General features: G+C 44.9%; 1 protein-coding gene across 1 annotated transcript in view; it reads left to right on the forward strand.

The window, feature by feature from the left end:
• The window catches only part of LOC109471977 (laminin-like protein epi-1), a 31,866-nt gene extending 10,543 nt beyond the window's left edge, over positions 1 to 21,323 (forward strand). Inside the window, 22 exon segments of the mRNA XM_019771529.1 lie at positions 1,466 to 1,480; positions 1,482 to 1,546; positions 1,548 to 1,759; positions 9,057 to 9,188; positions 9,454 to 9,512; positions 10,717 to 10,911; positions 11,957 to 12,154; positions 12,362 to 12,523; positions 12,860 to 13,045; positions 14,302 to 14,460; positions 14,789 to 14,974; positions 15,278 to 15,505; positions 15,639 to 15,794; positions 16,138 to 16,293; positions 16,806 to 16,964; positions 17,371 to 17,544; positions 17,966 to 18,121; positions 18,426 to 18,581; positions 18,966 to 19,093; positions 19,264 to 19,350; positions 19,766 to 19,830; positions 20,277 to 21,323. Of these exon segments, the coding sequence (XP_019627088.1) occupies positions 1,466 to 1,480; positions 1,482 to 1,546; positions 1,548 to 1,759; positions 9,057 to 9,188; positions 9,454 to 9,512; positions 10,717 to 10,911; positions 11,957 to 12,154; positions 12,362 to 12,523; positions 12,860 to 13,045; positions 14,302 to 14,460; positions 14,789 to 14,974; positions 15,278 to 15,505; positions 15,639 to 15,794; positions 16,138 to 16,293; positions 16,806 to 16,964; positions 17,371 to 17,544; positions 17,966 to 18,121; positions 18,426 to 18,581; positions 18,966 to 19,093; positions 19,264 to 19,350; positions 19,766 to 19,830; positions 20,277 to 20,323 (3,081 nt within the window). The 3' untranslated portion in view covers positions 20,324 to 21,323.
• The last annotated feature ends 849 nt before the right edge of the window (positions 21,324 to 22,172 follow it).

A 22,172-nucleotide genomic window follows, 5' to 3' on the forward strand; every position in this document is an offset into this window, starting at 1 on the left:
CACCACTCGTCATGTGTGTTCTCACAACATGTCAGCGCCTCACAGAGAGGGGTTGGCCTGTTTAATATCATCCGTGGCGATGGGACTTGCTGGTACATTTTTTAGTCAATCTGGTCACCAGTCGCCTTGAGAACAGACCGTCCATCGTGGCTCCCCGCCGTCTACGATACCTTGGGTGCCGAGAGAGTGTGCTTGCCTCGCACCCAGCACGCAGTTTGGACGCCGATTTAATAGAAAGGCCGACTGGAAAGATCAACTGCCAGAGCAAAGGCCCTGAGTTGTCAAACACTCCGGTGTCCTTTATAAAGATTAGCCTGGATGCCAGTCCCATAACACGTTAGGCCCAGAGTTACAATTTAGCCTGCGAGGATCAGGGCCTATTTAACTGAGGGGGTCTGTGGTATAATTTCAATGTTGGCCTTGGAGCTTAGGACCGTGTAGGCCCTGGACACAACCTGCATCCAGGTGTGTCCAGAGTGGTTACCTGGGCTGAGGCTATGTCACCAGTCTTTCCCAGGGCTACATTTTGTAAAGAGTGTTTTTTTTTGGCGCTGAAAGCTTCTATCCCCTCATGAACTGACAACAAAGCCCGCCACCGTGATTTTGCCTGCTGGAATTCTCTAGGGCCTTCTGGGGAGCTGAGGCAAAATTTTCTTGGGGTCTATGACTGTTGGATATGGACCGAAGAGCTGACCTGTGTGGCTCCTGGCAACAGTCTGGATTCCAATTTACTTTAGTACAAATGTATGTATCATCAAGGGATAGGAGAAGGCCACGTTGCCGAGAAGAGTAGAGACCGCAAGGTGGCGTGGTTCGGGTGAATTTAATAGGTTTCTTTCAGTTGGCAATCTCTCAATCTGTCAGAAAAAAGAGCAATGCAATTGGCCTTCTTTTCAACCGACTCATGCGACTGAAGTCCGAAAGCTTTAATTGAAAGATACGAGGGTATACATCACTCTCAATCCGCGACCAATGGCCAATAAGGCGAGGGTGATAACTTCATAATTCATTTTGAGGAGACTTAATTCATCGATTACTCCATTGTTTGCCGGTGGATTATAAGCTGGGTCGTTGCCCATAATTCAGCAGGAGACAAAGTGGGTAAATGGCGCGTCTCAAATTACCGACTGAGCCTACAGGTTTCCTCTCCGTTGCCATAACAACGATCCGTCTCCTGTGACTGCCCCTTTTATCAACTGCGTCCGCTATCTTGATTACAGTACAGGCTAAGTGGACATTCGTAACTAGCGCCTATTGTTAAAGTGTAACCCAAGAAGGGGTCAGTGTAGTTTATATTATTCCCCCTTTAAGATACCCGGGGCGTTAATCTGTGCGGTGATTTTTGCAGGCATGTGAATTGTTTCCCGTCTTCTGAGAATTGTACTCCGTGGCCTTTCGTGACTTCTCCTCACGGCTTAGCGAACCGGTGGCGGGAGAACCAGGGGCATGTAAACACTTCCGGCAGGTCACGTCAGCAGGCAGTCGTCTCAGCGGGCATCTCTTCCGAAAAAGGCGCACCAACAGTACGATACAAGTACCGGCCGGGTCAGCAGTGCCCTCCCCACCCTTTACACCTCACCAATGGCGACCTTGCTCGTGGTAATTATGCTGTTCGGCGCGGCGGCCCGGTCTCAGCGGACCCAGTGCCCCGACCCCGGGAGCCAGTTCCAGTGCGGGGACGGGCGGTGCATCGACCGGCGGTGGGTGTGCGACCGGCGGGCCGACTGTTCGGACTACACCGACGAGACCAACTGTCCCGGTAGGTGTGTGGCCTCGCGGGAAGGGTCGACCTTTTCACGGCCTGGGCTTAAAACCGCTGTAACGACAAAAGAATGTTATTACCTTACGACCCTGGGCAGATTATTAACCTCTGGTTTGTACAGGTGGACTTTATTTGCCCCGTATGGCTTCGCTTCGCCGCGCACTAGACTATCCTGACATTAGGCCAAGGAGAATCTTTCTACATTACGGTTTTGTATCTGTGTATTTATATAGGAAGCGCTTTGGCTTGTGACCAACCTTTCCAAGTCTGCATCTACAAGTTTGTCTGTCGGCACGGCCCCCCTGCTCGTGCCAGAAAGTCTGTATTCCATAAGCAGTTTTCACCAAGCTGTGTTGTGCAACTGGAGAAAGTGGTAGCCTCACGCCCAGGCCTAGCCGACGGACGTTCTTATCATGAATCAACTGGTGTTCATTTGTGCCTGTCTTTGTATTCGACACGCCTCATTGTGAGGCTAGGCTTGACGTGCGTCTTATTAGTATTTCCCAAACAGGATCGCGGTACGTGGACCAGCCTTTTGTTGTTAGAATAAAAGGCGGTCTTGTAGGTGTTGTAAGCTAAGAGTCAAGGTCGACTCTTAAAAACGTGGTGCCGTTATAATGAGCCCCAAGCGAAGGCATTCCCAAGTCGTGTACACTACTGGTATGTACAGGCCGTGAGAAGGGCCCCCGGCTGATGTACTTAGTGTGTTAGTGTGTTGACCGAGAGCTAGTTTGTGTTCCGGCCTACAGCAGTGCACCTTGTGAGAGGTTACACAAACAAACAGTTCCCGTGTTCCAGACAGAGTACAGCAAGGGACGGGTCAGGTAGAGGTGTTCCCTGGTGCATGGTTATGTAGGTGAAAACTGAAAACCAGGTTTTTAATAATTCTTGTTCTCAGAGCACAGTCTTCGTCCGGAACTGTAAAGGATTGCAGTTTGGGCCGCTCTTTTTGACTGACTTTTTAATATCTTGAAAACTGTCTAGTGAGTAGTGTATTGTTGTTCGTCCTTATTGTTGAAGACGAGCAAGGTTTATAGGTTGTTTGTTTGGTCTGGTGGGTCCGGAGGTGGTTGATGAGGCCTATCCAGGCCCAAAATCCTCTTCGACATGTATGTAGGGCACTGGCAGATCTGGTTTCCATTGAAGATAAATATTGTACAGTCCCCAGTAGTATAGTACTGTTCATTTGCTTGCTTTTAGCCACGTGGAAAGAATATAGGAAAACAACATAGTGAGGGTTAAGGCATTCTTCAGAAAGTACAGCCAAAATGCAGACTGACAGATGAGAGCATTGCATGTTGACCAGAAAAATTCAGTAACATAATTTTTTCACCCTATCGCCCCACTCCCGGTTTGTCCCTAGAGGGGTCTGGAAAGTGCAAATCTATCTTCCGGACATGGCTACGTCACGTTAACGTTGAGAGATTTACTAAGGGGTACAAAGGGCGATGTTTGTATATCAACAAAAACAGGTCTGGGTCAGACATAACTCAGGTCGAACGTAATGGTGCCATGTACTTGAGGGCTTGAGATATGGGTCCGTTGAATACTGTATATATAATAGCAGGTTTGTTAAACAGGACATCGATTGCCCTACATTTTTGTAGCTAGGTATCCGGACCTATTATAGCTGCCGAGTGTCTTTCGTCCTCTCTCCGTATTTTTTTCCAGAGAGGACAAAAAAGACTCACCAGCAGTATATTTTAGGTACCAGGCTAACACTTAGTGCCTCTGTCAGAGATGCTCCGATTTGGGTGCTTTTTTGTCAGTGAGGAATATTGGATACAATATTGCCATACGTTGTACCTGCTACATCTGTTGCGCAATAAAGTTGTTCTTCTTAGCCCGGATGCCAGATTCTTTCTTCATTTCTTTATCGTTTGTAGTGTAAAGATTGATTGAGTTACCCACAGGAAGAAACTGTTTCTGCTTTTTGCTAAAGACCATCGTTAGCCACGTGTATCAAATCAATACCGAGCAATGTTGTTTTCCCTCTGCGATGCACGTGAAGATAAGGTAAACGTAGCATGTGGTGTCTGAAAGTACAAGATTCATTTCTGTGTGAATGGGAGATTGAAGATTTTTCCAAGACACGAGGCTTGGATCGATCTGTGTTGGTTGTCGGCATATACTACATGTATATAGAACATATCATACAGGACAAGGCATGCTGCATTCAATCAGTCAGGAGACAAACATGAACAACATCCAATAGACTGAAACAAATATTAAAATCCTATATGTTAGAAATAAAAATCTAACATTGTTTTTCGCTCAACGCAGGTGAATTTCATATAGTTTGCCTACACGTAGGAGCGTATCAATTCACGATATCATTCACTGCGTGTGTTCCTCGACGGATGTTCCGTCGCCGCAGGTTAACTTCTGCCGGCCGCTAGGAGCCGGCTTCAATTAGTAAGACATGTGGTTTATGTTAGGGACTGTCTCGCATCATCGGTATGTTTACTTTAACAAAAGTTTATTTGCTCAACTTAATATAATCATTATTGTACTACAACAATGAAGCACGCCGTTTCAAATGAGGCGTGTTCATAAAGTACCTCCATTTTAACTCGCCACCTTCTAGAAAATGGATTAATAAAATTGATGTCACACAACAAAGAAATTTTAGGAAGATTGTATGTTTAACTTGTGGAGTGCGGTTTGGTTGGAGAAGGAAGTGTTGTTTCGTGGAAAGCCCAGACTCTGTCCTGTCGTGCTGGCGAGGAGAATTAGCCTGGGTGCCAGGCTGTTGCGAGGGGGAATATCATCAATATACAGGTTAGCTCCTCGGCTCCAGGGACGACATGTCCCATTAATTTTACCACAGACCCCCTTACCCCGGCGCAAGAGATAAGTCGGACCCCGGGTGCCAACTCTGGGATAGGGGCGTGTGGCTTTCCCCGCACCCTGCCGACTGGTGTCGCGCCGGGTCTGAGATCCAGGCTTAAGAGTCTGCGGTTTGCCAAACTCTCGATGTCACGCTCATTTCCAAACCTTCGCCACAGGATACCCTTCATTTCACAAGAGTCAGGGTATCCGTGCATGAGGTCAGGAAACTCCTATATGTGGCTTAGGAACTTTTAGAAGTTTACCTTGGCCGAGAATGTGACCCAGTTGTTGATGGTTGTCAGAAAAGCAGGACCCTTGTATTTTGCAAATGATAAGATTTACTTAGTATTTTGCATATCCATAGAAAATTCGTCTTCAATTGCTAAATTCATAACAACGAAATATCATGCAGGGTATATACATTCTTGAGATAAGAGTCTGGGATAACGAGTTCGACCCTTGAAGCCAGACTGCTGCCTAGCTGCTGGAAGAAAGCTTTGTGCTCCAGGCTTTCCTCAGGGGTGCCAGGAAAAGTTTCCTTTGGGGCATGCTGGCAGTGGAGCCGAGTAGGTGGCACGTGAAGGCCCTGGAAAGTTTCCAGTCAGGAAACAGTCTTAGTGCATCGTCTCCTCCACACTAGTACTGTTCACTCGGAGAAATTTGGGAGAGAAATTTGCCATAGTCTCCAGCCCTCATGGGACAAGGTGAATTCGAAGGTTTCACAAACGTGAATTTGCAATACGAGGGGGTTATATCCACCATAATTCATATGCCCACAGAAAATATTATCTTTCCGCGACTGGCCCCCCAGGCCAAGTGAAGTATTGACCCTGGTAGAGGCTACAGTAGTCTGGCTTCCAGGCTAGTTCGACCCTTCGAGTCTTTGTAGCATCCTGGTCCATCCCTACCATCCCGGACAGGTGCAGATCCTGTCAGATAACATCTGCCTGCTGCGGGGAGGGTTAGCTGATTGGCCCCGTGTCAAGGGTCACTAAGTCATGTGTGAAGCGAAACTGGACATGAAGCTTACTGCAGTAAATCTCCGGCTCAGCAGGCGTGATAGCCTGGTGAACAGACCGTCATGGCATCCACAGCTCTACAGCCCTTTAGAGTGTGCCCGCTCACCAAGCCTCGTGCCCAGTGCACGCTAGGGGTTTCAATTAGATCGTCACGAAGCAGGAATTTACTAATATATATATAATTGGAAGCCGGATGGAAAAATCGACTGCTATAGCAAATCTCCTTGGCCAGAGCAACGGGCCTGGTTCCAACATACCGGGGCCGAAACACTCCGAAGCTGGCCCATAGAGGACCATAGAGAATTAATGATCACCAGGCTAGCTAGGTACAGCTCAACGGGCGTGATGATTCGAGCGTAGGGAAAAGACACGTACTTCTGAGAGCTAGCTAGGGACTCACTTGGAAACTGAACATGTTGGGACATAAACATATGTTTAACTCGTTCTAATAGGAGCTAGTTTGGCTGCACTCAGCACCGGCAGAAATAAATAGTTGCTATCTGATAACGATTACGACTCTAGTTCCCAGTACCTGCATTGGGTTGATTAATTCCACCATCGAAAATCGTTTGCCGCCGAAACACTATCCCAAAGGAAGGCCTGGTGGAGGCTATGTGAAAGCGGCGTGTCAGACAGATTGTTTGGGCCGAGGCCAGGGTACATTTCCGGTCCTTGTCCCGTACAGGTGTGCCTGTGGGCGGTGCCGCTGGCCTGAGGCTAACGTTAAATGTCGTCCCACTCTCACCTGATCTTGTGGTTTGGTGATACATTCTACAGTATTGACCTACAAGGGCGTGAGAACATTACTATTCAACTCTTTTTTGCTAAACACACATTGTCGTAATAAATGAAATTCCGCCTTGGTTTCCTGTTTTGGGGCGCGGTGCTTTATGAATCGTTCCGGAAGCCCCGCCATTGGCCGCCTTTGGTGGTGCCACATGTCGGCTTACCTGGCGTGATCAGATCGGCCAGGTATATTGTAGTACTATTACAGAAACCGGCGTCAAGATGCATACGATGTGGCGTTTGATTGGTGCATTCAACAACGTTTTTGAATTGATGTTGAACAAATATTTTGCCCAGCCACGAATCGTCTTAGATTAGGTGAACCGAAAAATCCAGGGAAGCTCTAGTCGTAGAAATATTGACGTATTTTATTCGTCTTAGAGGAAAAGGAGGAGAAGAAAAATGTTTACTTCTGTAAAGGTACTAAATATATGGGTTTTGCCTAATCCGCCGTTATCCCTAGGTTACGGAGATTACGTTTCAGAGACCCGGATCCGGACCCCACACGTGTTTTAGGGCAGTCGGAGATGTTGGTGTTATTGAACAAATGAGAGTGTTAAATCATGTGGGCCATCATATTTGTTTAGGAATAACATGAGATTAAATGCGGAACCCCAGGTCAGACCTTCCTAAAGATGCTCTCCAAGCAGAGGTCGGTTGGGAAGATTGTGGCCTTCTATGTGTACAGTTTTCTGACGCTGGATACTGTATCGTTGGTAACGACTTTGGCACCGAAAGATCTGCTTGAAGATTACCTAAAGTGCACTGTATTGTACGGTACTGTGAGTGTGAATGAAGGTGTTAAAACGGTATTTACCTTTTGTTGCAAAGCAATTGGTCTTAATTATCTCGGGAAGTCAATGATTATTGGTCCGCAATGGACATTTCTTCCATCAATTGATTATGAGGCTCTAATAAGATTAAGAGGAATTAGCACCATGTAATTCTGCCAGCTTAGCGAAGACGTCAGGCCGACGTCATCACTTTTCTTGTCACTATTACTTGTTACTGTCACACGTCACATTAAACGTCACATTATACGTTACTGTCTCACGTCACACTATACGTCACATAACACCGTACACTGTAGCACTAACATTTTGTATCACAAGCAAGTCATCAGTACCTGACGTCACTTAACACTATATAGCACACGCGTCATCAGCATCTGACGTCACGAAACACTATATATGACACGTCACCAACACCTGACGTCACGAAAACACCTTACATCACATGTCATCACCACCTGACGTCACGTAACACTATATATCACACGTCATCATTTCTTTTCTATCTAGATGCCCCGGATGTTCTGCCCGATGGAAGTAGGCTGCTTTACATGGTATTTATTTATGGGCTCCCGCCATCCTCAGCGCTCAATGGTACTTCAGTTTGTATTCTGTGCTCCTGTGTCGTCCGTGCTTCAGCCTTCAGTCCTGTCCTAATGTCTTCTGCAGAACCTTCCCGTAATATTAAAGTCTGCTTCTAGACGCTTCATATCACGCCTGTCTCTTTGGTGACCCTTAATGCTACATATGTTGCACTTTGATTGAAGGAGCTTTGAAATGACAGTACTACTAGATTTTACACTCGAGCTCAACTCTTTGCTCCACGGGTGAAAATAGTCGTTATTTTACCGAGCAGACGTGCACAGGATTTGCACAGGATTTCATTATCCCACAAACAAATTACTCAAGCAAAAGTAGATTTGTCATCATCGAGTTTAAAAGAAAAAATCATCTGTAATTGTGTTTAGTTCCGGAGCTCCCTCGAACGAAGTGCGGTTTATAACCCACCATGGTGTTTTAGGATGCCGTTAATCTTAACTCATAGATAATCGCCATAGTATATGTGGTAAGTGTTCACCCTGTGTCTTGATGTTCCTGATCCTGATCCCGCTAGTGCTCTTTTTTTTTCTGATGATCAACGTCTCGTTAACACTACCGACAAATCCATCCAGTGTTCTAGTAAGAAATTTATATAAAGGAAAGCATTTTCTTGTAAAATCAGCGGCGAAACCGCATTGCACTAGTAATAGCTACTTGAAAAGGCACCATGCTTCACCTCAGTTGAGGATGACAAAAGAAGAAGAGGCATGTACACGGGATGCTAAGCTGTAGTGGTCAGACAACTGTCGCAAAGAAAGAGTCGAGTTTTAAGTGTACAATCGTCAATAAACCAGTTTCTGTCCCCGCACCTATCCCTGGCCTTTTCCAGACGCCCCCCCCCTTCCCGGTTAGTTCGCTTCCCCAGCTTGTTGCTGGTTACGTCATCACGTGACGTCGTCACCTGTCAATGGCAGATCTGGTGTGACTTTGTAACAATTGTGAAAAAAAGAGAAATAAGTTTTCCTGGGTTGCCGAAGTATTCTTAGCGATTTTATCAGTGTTTCATTCACCTTCGTTATAAATTTCGTTCAAACGGTTAACACGGCTAATCTGTCACAATTGTCAAAAAAAGGTACGAAAATTGTTTGGAACTCGTCAAAATCTCTACGAATACGATTGCAATCGGTCGCAAATCGAAGGAAAGGCGAATGATACATCTACGCCTGGTCAGAATTCGTATTTTGTAGCAATCACTGAGAATACTTGGGCACCCCTGTGGAAATACCCGACTGATCGTCATTTTTCCCTCCCCGTGTGCATCAGCAGACATGGCCCAGCCGGTGCCGCGGGGCTGCGGGCCGTCCCAGTTCACCTGCCGCTCCGGACAGTGCGTCCCCTCCGCCGGGGTCTGCAACGGGCAGCCGGACTGCGCAGACAGGTCGGACGAGGTCGGATGCGGTGAGTTGTTTTCTTATATTTACGGAGGTTTTATTTTGGAAGTGTTTGTTTGCATGAGTGTGTGCGAGAGAGAGAGAGAGAGAGAGAGAGAGAGAGAGAGAGAGAGAGAGAGAGAGAGAGTGAGTGAGAGAGAGAGAGAGAGAGAGAGAGAGAATGTGTGTGTGCGTGTGTGTGAGCGTCGGTATGTATATGTGTGTGTGCGATATTTTGAAAATAACGTCCTCTCAGGAAACAGCACATCTGCTAACAACTCTCTTTTTCTCAGGTAGATCCACCTGTAACGGACACTCCAACATACGCGACCCGTCGACGGGATACTGTCTCGTAAGTTGGACCTGCTATGGAGCTGTCTTGTCAGGCACGGTTCTGGACAGACTCCGCGTATCCAAGAACGCAGATTTGCCCTAGGCACGGTTTTGAATATGCGTGGACTATCCAGAACCGAGCCTAAGCATTGTTATTCATAAAACACGGTTCTGGATACGACAGTGACCTTATTAGGTCAACATTTATATCAATTGGGTGGCAAACGTAAACCAAGGGAATACATCTTCTTTATTATTATTTGAAGCACTGAATGGCAAATCCCTGCTTTCTTTGATATAGATAATGCAACTTTCAACCCTGGCTGCGTTTCTTTGTCGCTTTCCCTTGTCCTCTATAACACTTTCACTCATTTCTAACGTTCACAACTAAAGGCAAGCAGATTTTGAACAGTGTTTCCATTCACCGTTTGCTGGAAGCACTTAACAGTCGACGGTAACACTACCCAGTGCCATTAGCTTCAACCCTTACATGCTATTTCATGCGAAGACCGAATCTAGCGGGTGTCGGATGGAGGTAGATTACGTGACGCGACTTGAAAAATTTCCAGATCAAAGAGTTTCCCCGCGCCCCTGTATTATATCTCCCCGCAGCTGACAAGTCAAGAAGCGGGTGTATTGTCGCAGTGTCTGGCGTTAAGACTCAACATTGTACGTTAGATGAAAGGTAATACAGGCTCTCCAGACACTGTTTTTAAAGGAACAGGTAGGGTAGGGTCTGAGAGGGTGAACGGGGTTTATGGAGTTTAAGGAGTGACTTGTCTCCATAATCCAGATGACGTTTGTAACAATTGATTTTTTCTAATCGGCCCACTGGAAGATTTCTAATCGGCCCACTGGAAGATTTCTAATCGGTCCACTGGAAGATTCATAGAGTCATATTCACGATAGGTTCTGCCGTATGAAATTTTCTAGTCATGGACTAAATGGTCACTTTAGAGGCTAAAGTACTATGCCAATGTGTGTTTTTTCATGATCTAAAACTCCGGTAGATGACTTCTGACAACTTTGAATTCTCAGTATTATGGTAGTGATACCTATTACTGCCCTCTTCTCTCCTAGCTTTCGACGCCTGCCCCCTTCCCCTTCCTTCCAGCCTGAACGCTGTTACCCAAGCTTGGTAAAAATGGTAAAAGCAATCTCCTTTTCAAATCTTTGTAAAGCGCATTTATAGCACGTTCACGCACGTTTTGTTCTACGATCAGAATTGCCAGCACAACACGCAAGGCACCCAGTGTGAATTCTGCTCCCCCGGTTACTATGGAGACGCTCGAAGGGGCACGCCCAGCGACTGCCGGCCGCTGCCTGGTCAGACGGGCGCTGTGATCACCCGGCGGGTGTCCCGGCCCTGTAACTGCCACAGGCACGCCTACATGTGCGATTCTCAGGGCAACTGCATGGTACGACGTCGTCGTCTAACACTTCCTGGTTTTATCAGCTGTCTTTTCTTAGAGACAAAAGAAAATGTCTTTACGATTTCAGAACTAGACTCTGTCTTAATCCTGTTAGCTTTCTCCATTAGAGGAAAAGAAATGTAATGAAAACGTGTTAAAGAATTAGACGTAAGATGTTTACACGGCGTTTTTAGAAAACGATATTGTGTAATGATCAAAGTTAACTATTATGCATGTACATGAATATTTTCCTTACGTTTTGTGTACCTCTTTCTAGTAGAACCCCCTTACCTGTCCTAATCTCTATCACCTAGTACACTAACACTCCGGCTCGCTCCCCACCTTCATGAACGTCAGTGGTAGCCACATGCTGGACTTTGCATGTTTAGTCTAATAACTGCTGTAGAAATTTTCTGTAGTTGTCCTTTGACAATAATACGCGATTTTAGATGTAATCTACAATAAACCATGACTAATTACTGATTTGACGCGTCTTACAATAAAAAATGCAACCCTTGAAAGGGTGCTATTTTTGAAGCCCATGTTATATTGATTAAAGCTCCTCCCTGAGGCGTTACCAAAATATGTCCATTTTGAACGGAAGCCTGGGCTATGGTTGGGGACTGATTGGCTCGTGGTTGGGAATAGGTCGGCAGTAGTCGGGGCGTGGTTGGCAGGTTTTATTCAAATTTTATTAAATTTAATTCGTATCGAAAGGTACGCGTTGCCAAAATATGGTCAGACTGCTCCCGAGCTTCAGCCAACCTTGGTTAGTTGATGGTCGGGGCTAGGTTCTGAATGTGTGGCAGGAGCTTTAACGTAGCATAGCGCTCTCTCTAGACAACCCCTTTCTCCATCTTGTAGGTAACGTCACTGACTCATAGCATAGTCCCCCCCCCCCTCTCCCCGAAATAAGACCGCCTTAAATTTTCCTAAACTACCCAAAAGCGTTTGTGGTGTGGTTAACCGCTAAGACCATCCTCAGTGCCAAAACCCCTCCCCCTTTCGGTAAACACTTCATCAGAACGCCCGTCTCGATTTCTTCTACCAGAAATGTGAACACAACACGTACGGCAGTCAGTGTCAGTACTGCGCATCCGGTTACTATGGCGACGCACGGAGGGGCACACCCAACGACTGCCAGCCGATATCCGACCAATCAGGCGCCCGCGTCAGTGAGCAACGGGTTACCAGGCGATGTAACTGTCACGGGCATGCGTATCAGTGTGATTACATTGGCAGGTGCTTGGTACGACACATTATTTGGTACTTAAGCCCTTTCATTATTTCATCCATTCTTGTGTCTTCATTCCATCTCACTCTTCTATTTTTCCGTTCATTGATCAAGTTTATTTAAGATTTATTTCTGCCCAAACCCACGATTATGTGGTGGTTACGCATTATGAGAATGTCGTTAGTGTGAAAAGAAATGTATGTTTTATTTGTATTTCTGTAGAACTGCCAACACAACACACGGGGAAACAACTGCGAGCACTGCGAGGAGGGATACACGGGGAATGCACAGGGCGGGACTCCATACGACTGTCAGCCCGTGCAGAGAATACAGTGTTACTGCTACAGACACGCCTCCAGTTGCGACACAAACGGCCGATGCGTGGTAAGAACATACCCAAATCACATGGAAGCAAATATACAAATGTGTAATAGTGTTCCCAATACATTAAATTCAAAAGCAGCAAAGTTTTGGTCTTTGGCGGGAAGGAGGGCGATATAGACTTCCAGGCACTGCCTCAGTCACGTGATATGACGTTACGATCATTCAGTCTGGCGAAGAAAAATTAGACGACTAAGTTTGCTTATTACAGTTTTTTGCAAACTAAGATTATAAACCTGATCATGGTACTATTAAATGGTATCCTTTTAACATTGCTATAGATAAATCAATCAATCAATCGATCGATCGATCAATCAATCAATCATCTCCCAACCCCAGGACTGTCAGCACAACACGTACGGTGAACACTGTGAGAACTGTTTACCCGGTTACCGTGGCGACCCGAAGAAGGGCACGGCGTACGACTGCCAGGTGGACCGGGCCTCGGACCAGCAGCAGCCGCCGTCCTACAGCTGCCACTGCCACGGCCACGCCCGCGCCTGCGACTCCTACGGAAGGTGCTTGGTATGGTCTTACAATGACTTGTCATTTAGGAGTAGTTGAGTTGTATTTTATCGCCCAATTTTACGTCGTATGGTGTGACAATTGTAATATTATGCAAATTCGTATATTGCTATTGTATTTTGGACTATCATTTAGGTGAATGTAATTTGGTAAAGAAAGAAGTTGATTTAAGGTCTTAACGTTTAATTTACTATATCTATATATCCAAGCTATAACCGATCGTCCCCTGTTGGCACCCTCTCCCTTGTCCCATCCTCTGCTCCTTCTCTAAACCGTGTATCTGTCGTCTGCGGCTCGATTATAAATAAACTGTTATGGTCGGAATGCGAGCCGCAGAGAGAACGTCTAAACATGGCGTCGACTTGAAATGGAACAGGTGGACTTTCCTTAGGGAGTATTTCTTTTCCCGGATTTACTTCTAATACCTCCACTAGGGACTGGAAGAGACAGGGAAGAATCACATCAGTACTTAAAATGTTCCCATCGTCCGTGGCTTCAAATCTCAATGTCTCTTGAAAATGAACATTTTATGCTTTGTTTTAGAGGCGGAAACTAAGTCATGGGTATATTCAATCGCGCTTGTAAACGTGTTCCATCATCTGCTTGGAGATTAAAGTAAAGTGGCGTCTTGACGGGGAATCTCTAAATAACGTGCAGAGCCAAGCAAGCTAAACTGGGAAAAAGAACGATATGAGGAAATTTGTTATAATTATCAGCATAAAATTTAAAGAAATCATCAAGTTCATTATAACCACTTAGCGAGATATAGAGTAACAGTGTCACAATATAACGGATGTTTAGAGGGAGCTTCACAATGCTATCGGCTAACGATTTGTTGTTTGTTTTCATGCGGGATCAGCTTGGTATGCATGTTTGGCACGAAGTTAGTTTCCATAGTCAACATTGCCCCTTGCAGTTCCATGGAGCACTTGTAGGATGTAATTTGCAGGTTGAACTGAATTTGCCGTTAAAAATGTAGAGTTTTTGTAGTTATGGGACACTCAAGCAAAACCTAAAATAAAACCCTATAAATAATTTGCCAACTCTTCTGAAATTAGATATCCTGACCATTGTTTACAAATGCTGCGTTAGAAATGATATCGTCTACAACAGGCAAAACTCTAGATCTGATGCAACCTTGATCAAACGTTGATTCAACGAAAACTGAAAAAATTCGGGTTTCGCGAAGGGTGCTGGACAAAGTGTACTTATGTAGGTAAATTTTCTGAAGTCGTGCTTTGTTGTATGTGTTACAGGACTGTCAGCACAACACGATGGGGTACCGGTGCGAGTCGTGTAAACCCGGGTACACGGGGGACGCCACCCGCGGGTCCGCGCTAGACTGTCAGGCTCAGAGCCCGCCGTGTAACTGTTACGGACACGCCTACAACTGCGACCAGTACGGCAGATGTGTGGTAGGTGTGCGATCTTAAGATTTAGTTTAGTTTAAGGGTTGCCATCAGTATGTGATATTCTGCTTGAAGCTGTCTGCTGATTGGAATATAGATAAAAGGACGAATGATTAAACGATAAGAAATACACTATAAAAGAACTTAAAGCAGATCGGCGTGATGATCAAGGCACATTAGGATGGTACAGGATGTATAGCCGTGTCCATAAGTTTCCATAGAATTGGCATACATTCTTTCATTTTTACGTTAACATCCACCCATGTACTAGAAAGAAATCACGTTGTTTTAATATTTCATATATTTCATTTCATTAATATTTTAATATGACCAGAACTGTCTCCACAACACGGACGGTAAAAACTGCGAGCGGTGCAAAGTCGGTTACCAAGGCGACGCGAAGAGGGGCACGGCCCAGGACTGCCAGCTGGTCTCCCCTCCTGCCCAACCCCCGGCCAGGACGTACCAGTGTTACTGCTACGGACACTCTAACCAGTGTGACCAGTATGGACGGTGTCAGGTATGTTTATGTCATCAGGCCAGGCATGCCAGTGTTACTTGTAAGTTGTAAGGACACTCAAATCAGTACCGCTGTCAGATATATGGTTTTGGGCTGATTTAGGAAAAACGATGTCTGAGAAGCAGAATTTGGTGGAGTAAACTTGTATGCAAACATGACTTACTTGCTGTTAGTATTGAATGAAATTTGTAGAGGCTTAAAACAAGACAGTCAAGTAGATTGATTAAGTAGATTGATTACGACTTAAGGTTTAATTTACCATATTTATGTTTTTTCATATTGTTTATGAATTTTTTTTTACAGAATTGTCGCCATAACACGTACGGGTCTCGCTGTGAGAACTGCCTACCGGGGTACCAAGGCAACGCGCAGACCGGCCTGCCCAACTCCTGTACTCCTGTGTCGCGCCCCGCCCCAGCCCCTGCTCCGGCCCCAGCCCCGGCCGCTCCGCCGGCACAACAGCAGCCTTCCCGCCAGCAGTGCTACTGCTACGGGCACTCTAACCAGTGCGACGCCAACGGGCGCTGCGTTGTAAGTATACATTAACACACTGTTAACGTCATCTCAATATGTTTATTTTATATCTCCTTTAAGACTTCAGATACTTATAACAAATGGAGAACTACATTTACACTTACTCGACACTGGTGCTCCTTCTCCGCAGAACTGTATGCACAACACGGAGGGTCCGAACTGTGAGCGGTGCCGGGAGGGGTACGCGGGAGAGGCGCGGAGAGGCACGCCGTACGACTGCCTCCTGGTGGAGGACTGCAGGTGTTACGGACACTCAGACGAGTGCGACGCTTCTGGCAGATGTCTGGTGAGTGGTCGTAGCTCTCATTATAATAACTGTTGACAGGACTAGTTGTTGTTAGGTGTGGCAGGCCATACACCTGTCTTCTGGTCGAGGCTTCAGGTGATATGGGTGCGACGCCTCGGAAAGATCTTTGATGAATCGTCATATCTCTGGTAGTAGTAACGGTGATCCTGTTCAGTCAATGAAGGTTAGCCATTTGGATTGAACATTAAGTAACACAAAATGAATCAAGGAACGGGATTATTCTCTGAAGCTAAGAACCGATAACTGAGGAAAGATGTTGTATAATGTAATGGCATTTTTCGTTATGTAAACGTCTGACCCCCCCTGTACTACTTCTGTATAGCGCTGCAAACACAACACGATGGGTGACCACTGTGAGAAGTGCCTGCCGGGCTACACGGGCGACCCCCGGTACAGCACCCCGGGAGACTGCAGCGCCATCGTGCCCTGCTCCTGTAACGGGCACTCGGACGCCTGCGACGCCGAGGGAATATGTCTGGTGCGTCACAGAAGCCTTACATTTATATAAATAGCATATACATGTACAGTCAAAACTACCCAAGAAGGCTACTAAATGGAGTCAATGCACCGATAAATTCTGGTCTATGTGGACAGGTGGTCACTATGGACAGGAATCATAATACTTGGGAAAATTCTTTAAAGGGACCAAAAAGTGGTCACACTGGAAAGATGGTATGAAGACGTGGCAGCATCTACAGGTTCTATTAGCGTATACCTTCTTACAGGTAGGTTTCAATTACTTCGCCTATACTAATGGACGGCAGCAATCATAAAGGCCGGCTGAAAGATAGGCTATTGGAAAGAAAGGCCTGTGCTCAGTATGACTGAGGCCGGTAAAACACTCCTATACCTGCCCGTGGAGAAGCTATCAACTTTCCAGGTTTCATAATCATTGTCAGGGAAACTGGTATAGGTTTTCATGTAGATTTAGTATAGTTTTAGAGCTTAGACATACCATAACATTTTTGCTTCTATATTTTCCTCTGTCAGGACTGTAAGCACAACACGCAGGGTGACCAGTGTGAGCTGTGTGCGGATGGATACAGGGGTGACGCCACCAGAGGTACGCCGAACGACTGTCACTGGGCCTTCGAACCCTGCGACTGCTACGGACACTCCACGGAATGTGACTCCAGGGGACGGTGTCAGGTGACCTTTCCTAGACCCAATTGTTTGTCGTTATTCCTGTCAATGTAGATAATTGTGATTCAGAAACGCACTACTAGTAACTTTATGATTATTTCGTTGACTTTTTAACATTAATATTAAATTAAGCAACCTGTCGTGGGTAGCTTGGCACATCCTTTTTTCTGCCTTCCAGCAACGTTAAAAAGTTATTAAAACCGACTAAAGACAGGTACACTCTTCGTGGTTTAAATGGTCTTCCAAGGCCTGGCAACCACTCGAGCTCTTGATATACATAAAAGTCTTGCTACAGAACTTGCAAGTAATCTTGCTGCCCTATGCGCCCATAGGCGCAAAAGGGACCGAATACTAGAGCCTAGACTTTTCAAAATGAAACATGTAAAGTTTCTGTTTTACCTGCCTTGTTCAGAACTGTGATCACAACACGTACGGCGACAAGTGCCAGTACTGCAAGCCGGGGTTCGTCGGTGACGGCCGGCTGGGCACGCCAGACGACTGCCAGCGGGTGACGTCACCCATCGACCGGGTCCCCTGCTTCTGTAACCGCCACTCCGACGTCTGCGACAACTTCGGGCGATGTCTCGTACGTAGGACGTATTTATTTTGACGTTGCCATGACAACGCCGGCATACTATAGAACGATTAAATTGTTCTCCAACACAAAAAGTTGGAATCACCCCAATTTTCGACTGAATCATTCAGCCCACTCAGCTATCTGACCTAATAGCCCAGAACACGTTAGTGTATACATTTGTTACGTAACCAATGGGTTAAAGGTTGTTGGAAGTTGATATCGCCCCTTCACTTGGGGTACTCTTATAAGTTATATGTGTATCTTAATAGACAGTATGTCAAAAACGAAACATTGTCGTAAAGGGTAACATTATTTTATCTATTACCTGTCAGTTTCAAGAAAAGTAAAGCCATAAGAATACGAAAGTAATAGTTCCTTGATCTTCTCGTGAAGACAGCTCGTCTCAATTAAGTTCTCTCTGCACCTGCAGTACTGTCAGCACAACACAGAGGGCGACCAGTGCGAGCAATGCGTGATGGGATACTTCGGTGACGCCACGGTAGGCACGGCGGCAGACTGCAAGATGCTGGTGCCCTGCATGTGCCATCAGCACGCCAACGACTGCGACGAGATGGGCAGATGCATAGTAAGAACGTTCACGTCACACTCTGATAGTTTTTTCCATGCGCTCGTATTATGGTTCAAATTTTTTCAATAGGCCGTTTGATAAACATTTTTGATTGATGAAAAATCTAAGTTTTAAAATTTAAAAGTAAAGAGGACGTTTAGAAATTAAAAGCAAATATGTAATGAAATAAGGAAATAGGTTTTGTACAAACCTACGTATACAGTTCATTGCCTTTGCTATATATAAAATGTACATTCAAAATCACAGTCGTTCTCTATCGCGTGACGAACATGGCCGCACCCTAACATGACCTTTTCCCCAGGGTTGTCTCCACAACACAGAAGGAGACAAGTGTGAGCGGTGTAAGGACGGCTTCATGGGAGACGCTACAGAAGGCACGCCGGACGACTGCCGTCCCACAATCCCCTGCAAATGTAACGGACACGCCACTGACTGTGACGCCAACGGGAAATGTATGGTGAGTGTTGTGTGACGGTGAACTGTGGGTAGCGGATTTGATTGGGTAGAAAATGGTTATTATATTTGCAAAGATAGGGGTAAGGACCAAAATGGAATATTAAAATGATTTTACTTATCTTAACCAATTCGCCCCTACTAACGACATCATAGTCATTTTTTTTGTCAATGACTTATATACATGTATATGTGATTTCTGTATACCACAGGGATGATCTGATAATGTTTAAATTCACTAGTAACTATTATAATTTTTTCAATGAACCAACCAACCAACCAACCAACCAACCAACCAACCAACCAACCAACCAACCAACCAACCAACCAACCATCCAACCAACCAACCATCCATCCATCCATCCATCCACCCTCACCCGTCTTATAGAACTGCCTCCACAACACCCGAGGAGAGTTCTGTGAGCTGTGTGCGATCGGGTTCTACGGCGACCCGTCCAGTGGAGATGTGAACGCCTGTAAGGAATGTCCCTGTCCGCTCACAACCAGGGAAAACAGGTCGGACATGTATCTTGTTCTTCGTTACCCGGTAACCAATACCCCTTAAACTTTGCTTCCTACACTCCTTTGCAATTGTATAACTACCACATTAAAAATAAAGTTATTTAAAAAATTGTTGACAAAAGAAGATTCTTTTATTTCACGGATCAAATTTCTTCTTTTACTAGGTTTGCCGAAACCTGTTTCCTAGACAGCGACAACAAGCCGACGTGTAGAAATTGTAGAAGAGGACATTATGGTCGAGACTGCGGAAAGTAGGCTACTGCTATATATGTAACATCTTAAGTGTAATGTGTGCCTTTGATAACAATTGGAACTCAACACAATCTGGACTCTTTGAGAGGAGTATTGTTTCTAGCATAGTTTGATTATGGTTGTCCATAATTCAATTCGTAACTTGTGAGTCATTGTCAGTTAGCCACGTTAGAACGATTTAGCGAAAAACTTGCTACAGCTCGTATATATAGCAAAACTTTCATTATTGATAAATAGCCCTGATAAAATCCTATGAACTAGCATTTGTACACAGTAAGAATACGACACCGGAATATTGCCGCTCATCCAAGGTTCTGTCTATTATAAGACATGATAGCTCACTTATTCCACTTGAAAAGTTCGTTCATTTTTGTCGTGTGAATGAAAGTTGTTGTTTCCGCTTTCCCTCCCCAGATGTAAGCCCGGCTACATGGGGAACCCGTTTGTTATGAACGGAGGCTGTGTACGGAGACCGTCAGGTAGGGGTAGACGCAGAACGATACGGTACGCTCTTGTTTACAGAAGGCCAGGGGAAGCCTTTGTTTTGTTTCCTTTATTTTCCCGTAACTTCTTGGGTTGGATATACAGTATTCTGATATTTCTTTATTTTCTTTTTCGTAACCATTTGGCTTGGATGTACAGGATTTTAGTCTTTTATCATTTATTTCTTTACCTATTGTTTTTAGGTGGAAATGGATCTTTGATTGAAGTAGAAATGGAAGTTTAGAATCACAATCATTTCTTATAAGTTATTTGATGAACCCCATGTATACAAGTCCACTTTCTGCGTGCTGTACCGGAAACTTAAAAGCAGTGCTTATTTCTTGAGGGCTGTTGATGAGGAACAGCTTTGTGCAGTGTACTTGACTGGGTCTATTTCCGTTTTTATCCTGTTTCTTACCGACAGTTTCTTCTTCACTTTTAGGGGTTAGGTCCCAACCGAGAAGAATACCGGTCCGGATCATCCCGTGACCTATGACCTTCCATGATTGTCCCAGCTCATCATGACATGACATGATAATCAAGGCGTTCTGGCGCTATAAAAAACTTCTCAGATCAGGACTGCTGTGGTATTTTGGATTTTGACCGTGTAAAAGACCACGTATTTGATGCTGGACATCTTCGATCCCTGCATTTCTGAACTAGGTTGCACAAGATGGAAATCCAAGAAATCCATGATTTTGTACAGTCATGTACATGAACAAGATCCGAGAAAAACGCACTTGGAACACTTAATGAGAAATAAAAGCAACTTTCACAAATTCTGGACTGGAAACTGGAAACCTTGCCATTACCCCGCAACAGTCATTTCATACTACTTCGATCACCATAGGAACACGATCAGTATACCTCAAAATAATATGGTGCTCCTTAGGACACGTTTTTAGAAATGCATCTGACATACATGTTTTTGATGTACATATACCTACTGTTGTTTTACAAATATAATGGCAGAGGTCTCTAGAACCATTGGTGCTGTGTATATACGACATTTTACTCTAAGATTTTCTTTCGTCTGATGTATTTTGTCCCCAGATGTTTACAACATGTCTTACCACAGAAATGTATGTAACCTTTGTGGCAGACACATGTGCATTCGGCCTGATGTTTTGCAGGGTAATAACTGTAAAACTATTATTTTGATATATTCTAGACAGGTTGAACAGTTCGTTAGCTTTGAACGAATCATACAAAGTAGTTAGCTATGATCATGAATTGCAACATTTTTGTGTATAGTTTCTGTATAGTATGAATACTAGTAACTAGTTACCTAAACATATTTGGCTGCCAATGTTTGCATTTTGCCATCTCATTTGTTGCTCTCGTTGTCAGGGTAGTTTACACACGGAACATTGAAATGTGTCTATCATACTTAGTCTTACATAGTTTTACTGTCACATTAAGCATGGTTTTGAGACGGACAGGCAACTGTACCTTTAATGAATCATGATGAAGATTAAAGCTGTACAGACTAAACATATCTGACGTGTCTTTTTTTTCACAATTCCCAACCCGGGGCCTAGTTTCCATGAATGAAAAAATATATATATCTGTACTAGAGACATAGATATCGAACTGATCTATCAGTTCCATTCCGTTTTCCTCGTGTGAGAGGTGTGTTCCTCGCGCTGGCCATACAAGGCGTTTTACCGGTATCATAAGTCTACAGTGGCTAAAACTACATTTTCGAAGCATACGAGAATGCATACAGGGGTAAAACCCTCCAAGTGTGATCGATGTGACTATTCTGCTGCTATCCAACTTTTGTTGGCCGAACTGAAACACATGGCCGGGCGAAGTCTTGTAGAGAGTTTTGTGGAATCTCGTGAACAATGTTTCCGACATTCCTACAGCTCTTTGGCGCAACAGCCGAGCTCGTTAGCCGCGGGTTTTGTGGTTATTGATAATCAGTCTGAGCCGCCACAAGGCTGCTTTCATCGCGTCTGGGAACAATTAGGCATAAGGAAGGCATGTTTCACGTTACAGCACGCACAGGAACAAAATACATGGTCAAGGGCACAGAAAGTTTCGTGGTGATTGATGGTCGTAACAGGCTGATCCGTCGGTCGGAGGCAGCTGGCACTTCATCTGTGAACAATTAAGAAGGGAAACCTATGTCACGTATAGGACAAATTCACAAGAGAACGGCGAAAAACATACGTATTGTTAAAAAAATACCTGTTCAAGAAATCACCCAGGTTTATTTCTTCCCTGCTTCTAAGAGATCGTACTATCGCTATATTATGGTGTAAAATATTTGCATATAAGTTACGCCATTTATGTGACCCAAATGTTCAAGTTCAAGTTCATATTGAATCGA

Source organism: Branchiostoma belcheri, unplaced genomic scaffold (genome assembly GCF_001625305.1).
Source record: "Branchiostoma belcheri isolate BF01 breed outbred unplaced genomic scaffold, Haploidv18h27 scaffold26, whole genome shotgun sequence".
Lineage (NCBI taxonomy): Eukaryota > Metazoa > Chordata > Leptocardii > Amphioxiformes > Branchiostomatidae > Branchiostoma > Branchiostoma belcheri.